The sequence below is a fragment of the Cricetulus griseus genome, chromosome 5 (assembly GCF_003668045.3).
Source record: "Cricetulus griseus strain 17A/GY chromosome 5, alternate assembly CriGri-PICRH-1.0, whole genome shotgun sequence".
NCBI classification, from domain to species: Eukaryota; Metazoa; Chordata; class Mammalia; order Rodentia; family Cricetidae; genus Cricetulus; species Cricetulus griseus.
The window spans coordinates 186,551,259-186,562,932 of NC_048598.1; the positions used below are offsets into that span (position 1 = coordinate 186,551,259).

The following is an 11,674-nucleotide window of genomic DNA, read 5'->3' on the forward strand; positions in this document are numbered from 1 at the left end:
GTGGTGGGGGGCGGGGTGGGGGGGCAGGAAGATGGGTCGCAGTCTGGCATACAGTGTGACACCAGCCTCCTGTTAACCATCAGGAGGTAGGTTTGGGCACTGGGTGGATCTGAGTTCAAGCCTTTCCTGTCCCATTGTTAACCTTTAGGCAAAACTCTTTGTCTTCCATGCCTCCCTCTGTTTCCTCCCTGTGAGTCAGGAATGATGGTGACATCAAGCATAGTGCCTGGTGTGGCCCTGGAAGCACAGTCCTTGCCTGTCTGCCTTTCTCTTATCCTGAGGGCCCCTGACTGTGCTGTCACTGTGTGAGGTGTTGCTCGTTGTTCTTTTTCTGAATTTGGATCAGGCCTTTGGTTAGGAACCACCTACCACCGTCCAAAATCCTTGTTAAAGCCTCATCACATCCCTGATGAGGGTGGAGCCGTCCCTGTGCCCGTGTCCCTCTAAAGGCATTGCTCTCACTGCCTCTTATTTATTTTGCTTTTTGAGACAGGGTTTCTCTGTGTAACTTTTGAGACAAGGTTTCTCTGGCTGTCATGCAACTCACTCTGTAGACCAGGCTGACCTCAAACTCACTGAGGTCCGCCTGCCTCTGCCTCCTGAGTGCTGGGATTAAAGGCGTGCGCCACCACTGCCTGGCTTCTCCCTGCCTTTTTTATGGTGACATTTCAGCCGGTTGGTGTCTGCCCTGGTGTACCTTGGGGTACCCCAGCTCTGCCCCTGTGATGTCTGTGCCGTGCAGCTCATGGCTCCCGAGTCTTTCTGGCTGCTCCTCGCCGGGGATCCTTTTGTCCAGCCTCAGCAGAAGGGCAGGGCATCCAGGTGGCCGGCCAGGTGAGGGTGAGCATTTCATTCTGCACTTGAGCAGTGAAGGCTTAGGAAGCCAACTACCTGGAGTCATGCAGAGCAGAACCTAAAGACGGCTCACTAGTGCCACCTGTCTGTCGGAGGACAGTGGGCAGCTGGTGTAACCTCTCTGCCTCAGTTTCCTTATCTTTAAAACAAAGCCACTAATTTAGCTGCCATATATGTCACTCAGAGAGTTAAAGGGAAGTTGTGGTAAACACAGAAACAGGCCAGCTGGTAGTGAGAGCCATGTTGGGAGCCACTCTACAGACCTTGCGAGCCCCTGCCTGGCTGCAGGCTATGTATTGCAAGCTGAGAGGCCCAGGAAATTTGGTCAGACTTACCCATGTATAGTGGGCTTTCAATACTGTAACTCTGCACCCATCCAGATATCTCTCCCTGGCCTGTCTCTTATTTCAGGGAACCAACAGAGGACCTGGAAGGGTGTGATAGTCCCTGTGGTGGGGGGTATCTGGCTGTCCCATGGATGAGCCACTCCATCACAGGCCTCCTGATCTGGGTGGTCCTTCCGCCAGGTTTGACAGTGGGATGTGGAGTATGAAATTGGCTGAGGGGATCTGGGCGGTGGTGCCAGCTGGGTAGAAGTGACTTTTCTACCTGATCTAACCCTGATGAAAAGAGATCTCAGGGCCCCCATCCAAAGCGGCTGCCCCTTTGTTCCTAATGGCCTGAAGACGTGTTCTCTGAAGACTAAAGAGAAAGCAGATCCAGTTTGCATCACTGGGTGTCTCCCACTGGCCTCGCAGAGCTGGTTGGGTTCAGGAGGCTGCTTCTTCTAGGTTGGGGCCCTGTGCTCAGTTCACCCTTGTCATTTCACACACTGAGTGGCTTTTCAGCATCTTCTACCCTGGCCCCGAGTATGGTAAAACTACAACTACCCAGCACAGCTGAGGTCTCACAGCTGAGATCTCATGGCTTTAGCTAGTCCCTGTCCCAGGAAAGGGACTGGGCAGATTGCATAGGCTGGCAGGGTGATGCTGTTTTCTTCCCTTCCAGCTGCCCCGCCCCTACGGCCTCCAGAGAAGCCTGCTCCAGGTAGAGCTGCTGGGGGAGGGGCTTGCAGTGGCTCTGAGGGACAGGACGGCTGCTAAGTGCTGTGTGGTGTGTCTGCTGTGCCTCCTGTCCACATTCATTCCTTTCCTGGGAACGGTCCACCTCAGAATGTACTAGTCCTGCCTTGGGATTCCTTTTGCATCCACCCCGTCCGAGTCGGCATTAATTCCTGCTTTGCAGCAAGCCAGTCCTGCAGCAGTATTCCTTGGCTAGCCTTTCTCACTGGCCTCTCATTGGATGTCTTGAGGCAGGAGCCTGTGTGCTGATGGGAATATCTTCTTTTGATGCCTTCTCCACCCCCCCCACCCCCCGCATCCTTCTTCCTACACCCCCCCCCCTCCACTGTCCCAGTTCTGTAGCAGGACACTTGAATTTCAGGCCTCTAGAAGTCTACACCAGAGAGTGGTAGAGCAAAGGGCTGACCCTCACAGCTGTGGCTTCCAGGAAGTAAAAGTCACAGGGTCAAATCTCAGCCCATGGGCACTGGGCTGGGACTGCATATGATATTTGGTCCTTTGGGCCCAGGCGAGTACTGTGTGGGAGCTCTCTGGAAGTTGTCTTTCCCAAGCTTTCAGGCTTTCAGTGACTTTGTCCCTGCTCCTTCCCTAAGTTCTAAGCTACCTGCCCCAGAATTCCTGTCCAGGAGGCCTACACCATCCCGGCCCATGCTCCAGTTCTGTGGACACATGAGCCTGGTAGCTCTTTGTTATAGGGACAGTCCTGCTCGTAGTTGGATGTTTGGAAACCTCCTTGGCTTGTGCTTACCACAACAGTTGTGACAACCAAAGATATCTTAGACATCTCCAGATATCCCAGGGACTGTGTCATCCCAGTTGAGAGCCACTATCAATAGCCACGTGACTGCATGCCAGACCCTGGGCCTGGGGCTGGCCATGTCAGCAAGGTGATTACAAAGTGCCCAGGTGAGAGCCACAATGGAGTGTGACATGTGTATCTGGCCCCCAAACCCTCTTCTACTCTAAGTGGTCTGAATGAACTAACTGGTGCCATGCATGGCCTGAAGTGTCAGTAGGCTCTGGCCGGCTCCGGCAGAGGCCAGTAGTCTTTGCAGGCTCTGCTCTTCTTGTCTCCTTCCTCTGCTCATGAGCTCCAGCTTAGGGGATTCCACCCGACACAAGCGACAGCCTGGATTCTTGTGGGCTTTGCTCTAGCCTAGGCCTGAGCCCAGGTCTGTCTGTGGTCCTGGCTGCCCCTGGGAGAGCAGCTTCCTAGAGGCCTGTGTTCTGCCTGCCCTGCAGTCCTCCCTCTGTTTCCAGCCTGGCCAGTGAGATGATGAGCTGTTTATTTCCAGGTGGAGTGACGCTTGCAGGCTGCTGTGTTATTCAGATGAACCCAGGCCATTAATTACGCTATGGTGACCAATCCAGGCCAATGGGAGTAGGGGAAGGTCATCAGACCTGGGAGGCAGGCCTATGGGCGGGACTAAGAAAGGTAGAAAGTGGTGTCTGAGCTCCCTGTGGGCCCCCCACCCATAGCCTGGAGGACCTGATAAGGTCTTACCTTGATGTCCTGCCCATATCCATGGCAGGGGTGGTGACAATGCCTGCATCAGCTGGGTTACCCCACCTTCAAGACAGAAGCAGGGTCTTTCTCAGCTGCAGTAAAAAGTGGGCCCTTCCAGGGAGCTCCAAGGGGCCTGAGCCTCCCTGGGCTCTGGCCTTGCTTCGCCAAGTGGTACCACCGGAGCTCAAGTTTTCCTGTATGTGTTCAGTATCCTGGAGGCTGCCAGGGAAGGAAGAGTCCGCAGGGGACCCCACGCCTTATGAAAAGCCCAGCTCCCCATACTAGTTGCACCAGTAGCACAGTAAGTCCAGGCTCTAGTTCGTTGGTGGTCCCCGTAGTTCTTTTCCTGGTGGGCCTTCTGGTCTGAGTGACCCCTGCAGGCAGGCCACTGAGTTAGCACACAGGATCCCACTCCAGGCCTGGCTGCATCCATTTGGCATGGTGTCATGCCTCCCACTTGGTTTGGTCTCTCCAAGTGCCGTTTAAAGACGTGAGTGCTGCCTAGAGATGGCACATTTTAGGGGACAAAATTCCCCTGGAGTAGGGAGCTGTGAGCCATGCTCCCTCCATCCTAGCCCAGGGGGGTCTCTGGCACAGCCTCTGGCCATTCACCTTCCCCAGCAAGGAATCTCAGATGGATGGGCCACAGGTTTGGCAGCCTCCTTGTCTCTACACCCTCCTCCCCACCCAAGACAATGCTTGCCAGGGTTTCTCCAGCATGACTGTAGAGAGGCTTGTTCCCCAAGCCTCCACCTGGAGAGATTCCTGGGAATAGGAGGGCAATGAGTCTGGCAGTATCAGGTCCCGTTGGGTCCAGTGGGGTAGCCAAAGGCCACATGCCAAGGCCTTACCAGGCACTCCTAGTTCAGAATCCTCATGCTGCCCCTCAGAAGCCTTAGCAGTGGGCCAAAAGGGGTGTAATGGCCTTGTGTGCTCAGAAGAGAGGGAGGAATGCAGAGCTGGCTGTCAGGAGACCCAAGCTCCTTCCTAGGATGCCAGGGCAGGCACACTTCCTGGAAGGCCTTTAGCTCAACCATAGCAAATGCCCTGCACCTGAAGGGGTCTGCAGCCGCTGCCTCCACTCCAAGATGAAAACAGGAATTTAGTTCTGCCGAGAGATCTAGGCGGTAGCCGGCAGTGTTTTTCATTTGGATTTAAGTGCAGCAGTGGTTACTCATTTGATGCGTCATTAGTCACATTGCCCCTTAATGAGAGATTGTGTGTGCGAAACCCTGCCCGGCTCTGTGGCTTGCTAATAAAGTCCTGCGCACATGCAAATATTTATAGATGCTCACCCAGAGTAGGGGTGGGGAGTTGTATGGTGCTAATTGGAAACCCCTACCCCACCCAAGGAAATTACCCAGGAAGCTGAGGGGGGTAGGAAGGGTGGGAAGGAGTGTTTTCAGTTACAGTACTTGACTGCCCAGGAGCCTGCCTGATTGGGGGAAGGGAGGCTCAGCCCAAACATAATCCTGTGTGTGGGTGAGGACAGGACAGGGCAGGGCAGGGCAGGTGCTGCCATCCCGGTCCTCAGCTGATGGGAAAGAACCCAGCCATTCCTGGTTCTGTGGCCAAGTGGCATGTCACTGTGCGTTCTCTGCTGGGCTGGTAACCTGCCTTTGGTGTCTTTATTTTGTCCACTAGTCATGGCAAGGTGGCAGGGTTGTCTTTATGTCCCCACAGAGCAGCATTGGTGGGCAAGGTCCCATGAGGACCCATGGGTGTGTTTATGTGCAAGCATTCAGAGCTCATGAGAACTTAGAAGGTGTTCTCTGCTGGTGAGTGTTTTGTGGTCGTAGGGAGTTGACTGTGGTTTAGTTCAGGCTTTTGAGTGGAGCTGGGGTAACCCCTGGGGAGGCATGATGGCCATAGAAGGGGTTCACTCATGGTGGGGTTAAGGAGTACTGGGTACATTTGGGGTTGGGTCTCTTTTCTCGAGACTTGTTCATAGGGCACTCCACTAGCTCTGGCCCTTGTGTCAGGGAGGATTGATTTTCTGTGGTCTTTAATGCCCCAGATGGCCTACACAAGTCCACGGGCAGGGTACCACAGTTAACCGCCATTCACAAGGTCTTTTGGGAAGACCTCTTTGCAGTTGCTACCACTGGGGCCATGCCTAGTGTAAGAGCCTAGTGTAAGCCACTCAGGAGGCTTTTGAGTACCCACGTGAGTTTGGGTCATACCCAAGGTTGAGGAAACAGCTTCAGCCCTCTGTACCTGCTCTCTGGCCTTTGAACAAATGCAGCCCAACAGATCCCTGCATCCCTAACCCCCCCTCCCCCACGTTGCTCCCTGCCCCTTGCCCTGTTGGCAGACTTCTTTTCTGACTGGATTCTGGGTTCTTCAGTTTGAGGGTGCTATAATGGGGGAGAGACTATCCCAACTTTTGGTCTGGTGGTCTGGACATTTCCGTCTGGGCTTTCATTGTCTCCACCTGCAGGTGCTAAAGGCTAGCAGCTCTGGCATTTGGGTGGTGGGAGGTCTGAGAAGTGGGGGGGGGGGGCTCAGCCCTGTGACTGGCAGGAGGCCAGCAGTGGAATGTGGGGATCCCTCCCAGGCTGGATGAGCAGCTGCTGGGTGGGAGGAGGGACCCCTTACACAGGGCTGTGGCCCAGCTGCCCCCTTCCTGTCAGCCAGCCTGGCCTCCTCCCTTTCTGGCTTGTTTGGGGAACTCAGCAGCTTGCTGATTTATGGACATTCCTCTGCAGTTTTTATCTGCCGTGGCTCTCTCCTTTCCTTTGAAGTCTCGGTGGCTTAGGAAGGAAGGCTGTCTTCTGTGGGACTGGACCTGGAAGGCAGAAAGTCTGAACCAAGCTTTGTCCGCCATGAGGTTCCCCTGGTCCTTGGGGACTCTGGCTCCTGGTCTTGGGTCATTACCCTGGCTTGCAGAGATTTTTTTCTTCTTTTTACTCCTAGGGGAGCTATCTTAGGCCAGCACATGTGTGCCTACCCTCTCTCCTTATTCCCATTGCCCTTTCAGGCACTGGCTTGCACCGGTTCCTGTGGATTTGGGGGTGAGGGTGGGGTTCTTTGACTGATGGCAGAGGCAGCCTGTGAATGGTGATAAGGTATCTAGGGGAGTGTGCTTGAGTGGACACGTTGCCATGCAGAGGGTGACATGCTTATTAAGAACAGTGCCTGGGTCAGGGCAAGGTCTTGGCATGAAGGGCCTTGATCTGTCAGCCATCCCTGGATCTGACTCTGTCTTCCGTTCCCTTGCAGCAGGCAGGTTCCGGAGAGTTCCGGACACTGCGGAAAGGCTTCTCCCCATACCACTCAGAATCCCAGCTTGCGTCCCTGCCGCCCTCCTACCAGGAAGTCCTGCAGAACGTAAGTGTCCCCACCGAAGGTCCCCAGTGTTCCTGGTCCAGAACCTTTAGAATTGTTGCTCTGAGCTCCAGAGGAGACAGAACTCAAGACAGGCTGGTGACAGGGGCATGCAGGGGGTCTTTGAAGCCCCAGTTATGCCTAGGGCATCCGTGGGCAAAAGCCTGGGCTTGGACTGCCAGCCCCCGAGTGACCTTCCTTACTCTCTGCCCTCCTGGGGAAGGGACCCTGGAACTCCTACATCATTGGAGCCTCATGGGGACCCACTGAGAAAGCGAGATGTGAAGCCTTGGGTGGGTGACATGACTAGACTCTAAGGGCAGTGTCTGATGTCCATGGCAGGGGCTGCCAGGTGAACACTGTGTTCCGCACTGCTCGTGAGTGTAAAACAGCGAGGAAGCCTGCTGGCCTGAGATTGAGGGTTGGGGTCCTTACCTAGGCTTTGGAGCTGGGGTGAGACCTCTTAAGTTAGTGGGCTCTGCACTGGGACCACCACAGACCTCAAGGGTTGTCTGCTGCATGCTCACCTGGGTGTTGACTTGCCTTGGATGGGGAGAAGGTGGCAGCTTGGAGCTAGCTCTCAGGAAGTGACTGTCCATTTCTGGGTCACACTCTGTGAGCAGACATGCCTGTCACCCCTGTGTGACTACAGAGAGGGTTGTGGGATGCCTTACAATTGCCATTCTCACCGGCTTGGTGGGACAGTGAGGCCCCCACCTTGCTTGGGGCTTACCGGAACATCCCCAACATCCCCGTGTGAGTCTCTGTGGCTGGTCACATGCTTCCCACCTACGTGCTGGGCACTTCCAGTGTGGGCATCTGGAGGGACTTCCCAGGCAGTGTGTGGGTCCAGCTCCTGCTCTGTCTTCCCCCGTGATGACCAGCAAGGTTGACCTTGGCCCCTCTGTGGTCTTGGGTCACGGCGATGGCACAAGAGGGCTCGTGCTACCACTGACAGCCATCCTCTGCGGTTTCTCTTCTGAAGCCTGGGTGCCTTCTCCACCTGTTGACACTATGCAGGCAGCCAAGCCCACAGACTGTAGACAATCCAAATATTTACCCAGGAGCCCCGTGGCCAGATGATGCCTAATTGCTTTGTGATGAAGGGCTTGGAGCACTAAGTGATGCCACCCGGGGCCTGGCGCCTCCGGCTTTCCTCCATTCCCGTGGTGGAGAAAGATCGAGAACAGCCCGTTGAATGGCATGAACAAGAGACTTTCAAGTCAGCTGTGCCTGTGAAGTGTAGCGCTGGCTGGCTGTGGTGATGGGTCAGCCTGCCAGGTGCCAACCCACTTCTCACAGCCCAGCCCCTACAGGACACGCCCCAGGCTCCAACAGTGCTGACAGAAGGCTAGTGGGCTGAAGGAAGGGTCTGGATTGCTTCATGGTGGAGGCCATGGGAGGGGGATCCTGTGTCTCACCCCACAAGAGGGGCTGTCACACTGCTTCGGGGAGGAGGAAGTGGGCCTTCTGGGGCTGTAAGGGATTACAGGGCCTCAGGGGCAAGGGCATACTGGTGTCCAAATGGGCCTAGAGGTCAGGGGTCAGTGTGGGGTTGTGGACCGGTGGGTATTTCTGTTCCATGGGGGCTGTGAACTGAAGGCCTTCAAATCGTATGGCCTGTTTAGGATAGGAAGCCAAAGGGCAGAGGGCAGGGGTCGCTGAAGTGACAGGCAGGCCTTGGGGGTGCAATGCCTTGTAGACGCCAGCCATAGCAGCTACTGAAGCCACTGAAGGCATGGAGTAAAGGCTCAGAGGTGAAGGCTATGGGCCTGGCTGGTCACCCTGACCCTCAGTGGTGGCACTGTCAGGTCACTGCCTCCTACATACTGGGGCCAGTCTCCTTAAGGCGCACAGGGTTCAGCAGGACAGCAAGGTCAAGCATTCAAAGTCCCCAGATAAAAGTGTGCGAGTAGGTGTACCCCTCCCCCTCCCTGCTGCCAGCCGAGGGGAGAGGTGGTTTGTAATCCCAGGTTCCTGGTAGGAGCAGTCAGGCTTGGACAGTCGTCTTGGAAAAAACTGTCCTACACTTTCAGTCCCAACTGTGGGGTGGCAGAGACCCGAGTTCCAGGCTCAGACTTATGTACACCAGCTGACTCCGGCAAGCTCACTGTCCTCATCTGTGAGACGGTTTTATTTAGTCACTCGGGATGGACCTGCCCAGTGCACGTGCTTGGTGATTGGGAGGCCTCAGAGGGCCCTCGTGATGCTAACCCCAACGCATCAGTCACTCTTGATCAGTCATTAAATGTTGAGCAATGCAATGGCCATTTTCCTTTGCAGAGCCCCGGGTGGGTCCTGCTCTCCCCGACATCCACTGCTTGGGTGATTTGAGCCAGGAGGGCTGGGCTGCACAGCAATCTGTCCACCTGCCCCCTGCGTTTCTTTGGTGACTGCTTCCTGGAGGGGCCCAGAGCAGTCTGTTGGAAACAGATGAGGAACTCGGCCGGTGGCATCAGGGTGAACTGGGATATAGGGCCTTCCCTGGGACAGGGTGGCAGAACCCACCGGGAAGGGTGTAGACACCCCTCACTAGGATGAGGTGACTGGCACCCTCTGCTGGCCAGTGGGGGAAGTGCGACCTCTGCTCTAGTCCAGCTGTCTTGGGTGGCAGCCCTGCAGCTAATACATCCCCGATCCACTCATTCCCTTTCCCTATTCGGTTTTCCTACTCACCAATCAGGCAGTCTGGGCTGGACTTCCAGACACACGCCCACTGGGCAGTCTCCAGGGTTTTGCATGCTTTCTGGCACATAGGACCCTTTCTTTTTCTTATCCAAGGGAGGAAACTGAGGCTCAGAGCAGGCTAAGGCATGAAGCAAGTGCCAGTTAAAGGGACCAGGCCCAACCCTGGCTTTTATAGATCCCAAGCCCCTTGGGGCAGAGCTCCCATGCCCATGCTGATGCTGGTTGGTGCAAACAGGAGCAGATCAGCCTGTGAGGCCCTGGGGATCATCTATGCTGGGTGACCGGAGAGAAATGGGCTTGGTGGGCAAGCTGTCAACGGAAGGCTCTGGGCATAAGGACAGCCATACGGCCCCTACTAGGCTTGTATGGTGGCCTAGTAGAATGGCCAGGGCTGGATGGGAACCAGCCCTCTTGGCTCAGCTTCTGTGATTGTTGGGAGGAGTCTTCAGGGTCCATGTCTTGCAGATGGAGTAGCTCTGTCTTCAGGCTGATCCCCAGGTGCCAGGGTACAGCCGTCTAGGGCTCTGGCTGCAGAGTGCCCCCTTCCCACTTGCCCCGGGGCACTTCTTTGGGATTTCTTCCTGCCCCATGGTGGCCCGTAATTGTAGCCCAAGGCAGAAGCCCTCACCTTGCTGATGGCCAGCAGAAGTGAGGGAAGCTGGAGGGAGGCTGGGTCAGGTCTTCTAGCCAACATTCAGCTAGGTCCCCTCCTGACCCAACCTGGTCTGACTTCTGCTCTTACCTTTGACCATGTGGCCAGTGGCTGATTCACCATCGAGGTGGTGAAGACAGGGCCAAGGGCAAGGGGTAGGAGCAGGACTTGGAAAGGTGGGTGGGCTGTGGACTCGGACAGGGTTGAGCCCCGCCCTCCCTTCCTCAGCCTGCTGAGTATCATGAATCTCTGGCTGTCTTGACATGCCCACACTGCATCTGCAGAACAGCATGCAGGGGCTTCCCCACCCCACATACGGGGTCTTCTTCCCCCACATACAGGGTCTCCCCTCCAATACGGGGTCTTCTTACCCCCAAAGAAGGTCTTCCTTGCCCCTACATACAGGGTCTTCCCCCGCCACAGCCAGGGTCTCCCCCGCTTTGGCTCTGCTAGCCACCATGCAATCTGTAGAAGAGGTGGTGTGGCCAGGAAGCATGGAACTAGTCAGAGACCAGCTCCAGGGTGCCCAGCTCTCACCCATGCCTCTCCCCAGGTCCCCCCCCATTCCTATCTCGTCTTGTCTGGGTATCTGGGTATCTGGGTATCTGGGTATCGGCTCCATGTAACTGAAGCTGGTGTTCATCCCAGTGACAGGCATCTGGGACCCAGCCAGGGGCCTCACATGTGCCATTCTTTCCACAGGGCCCAGCCTGCCCTGTAGCCGAGCTGCCCTCACCCCCTCCTGCCGTCTACAGTTCTGCAGGACAGAAGCCCGAGGCTGTTGTACATGCCATGAAGGTAAATGCACCATTGGCCCCTCCCGAGCACACAGCGGGACCATGGGATCATGGGACCTAGGTCCCCACGGGTGCTGTATCTCCAAGCTCAGGGCACTTAAACAGTGGTGGTGAGAGACTGTTTCCTGGTGACCTGGAACACCATGGGACTTGTGCTGGATGTGGTCAATTGTGCTGGAGTGTGTCAATTGTCTGCTCAGTCTGAGGAGTGAAGCTGAGGAAACTGACCTGGTAGAGGAGGGCAAGCGTTCTCCTAAGGCCAAAGAGAGGCCCGGGGTGGGAGTGAGGCAAGAATTGAAGGTCCAGGCTAGCCTTGTGCCTCCAGGTACAAGCAGGCAGGTTTCAAGAGACTCTGGTGTCTCGAGTGGGCTTGCCTACCTGAGCACAGAGGTACTCCAGGCTCTCCTGCCTGCCTTTTGTGTGTATCATGGTTATCACCCACACGTGTGCATCGACACTCACGCCTCCTGGCTGCTAGCAGAGACTGCTGTGTCCCACGTGGATGGGTACAGGCTGTCACGTTCTTTTGTGGCTCTTGGAGCAAGTCTACCTGAAGTCCCCGCCCAACCTCCCTGGTTTCCTTAGTGTCCTTTTTGCTGGTCTTCATCTGACACTTGTTTCTTCAGGTTCTGGAAGTTCATGAAAACCTTGACAGGCAGCTTCAAGACAGCTGTGAGGAGGACCTGAGTGAGAAAGAGAAGGCCATCGTTCGAGAAATGTGCAATGTGAGGCACTTGCTGGGGCCTGGGGCTGGGGCTGGGCCTGG

General features: G+C 55.8%; 1 protein-coding gene across 1 annotated transcript in view; it reads left to right on the plus strand.

The window, feature by feature from the left end:
* Positions 1-11,674, plus strand: part of Ccdc85c (coiled-coil domain containing 85C) — a 68,834-nt gene that overhangs the window by 53,082 nt on the left and 4,078 nt on the right. Inside the window, 3 exon segments of the mRNA XM_027416357.2 lie at positions 6,667-6,774; positions 10,814-10,909; positions 11,535-11,633. Of these exon segments, the coding sequence (XP_027272158.1) occupies positions 6,667-6,774; positions 10,814-10,909; positions 11,535-11,633 (303 nt within the window).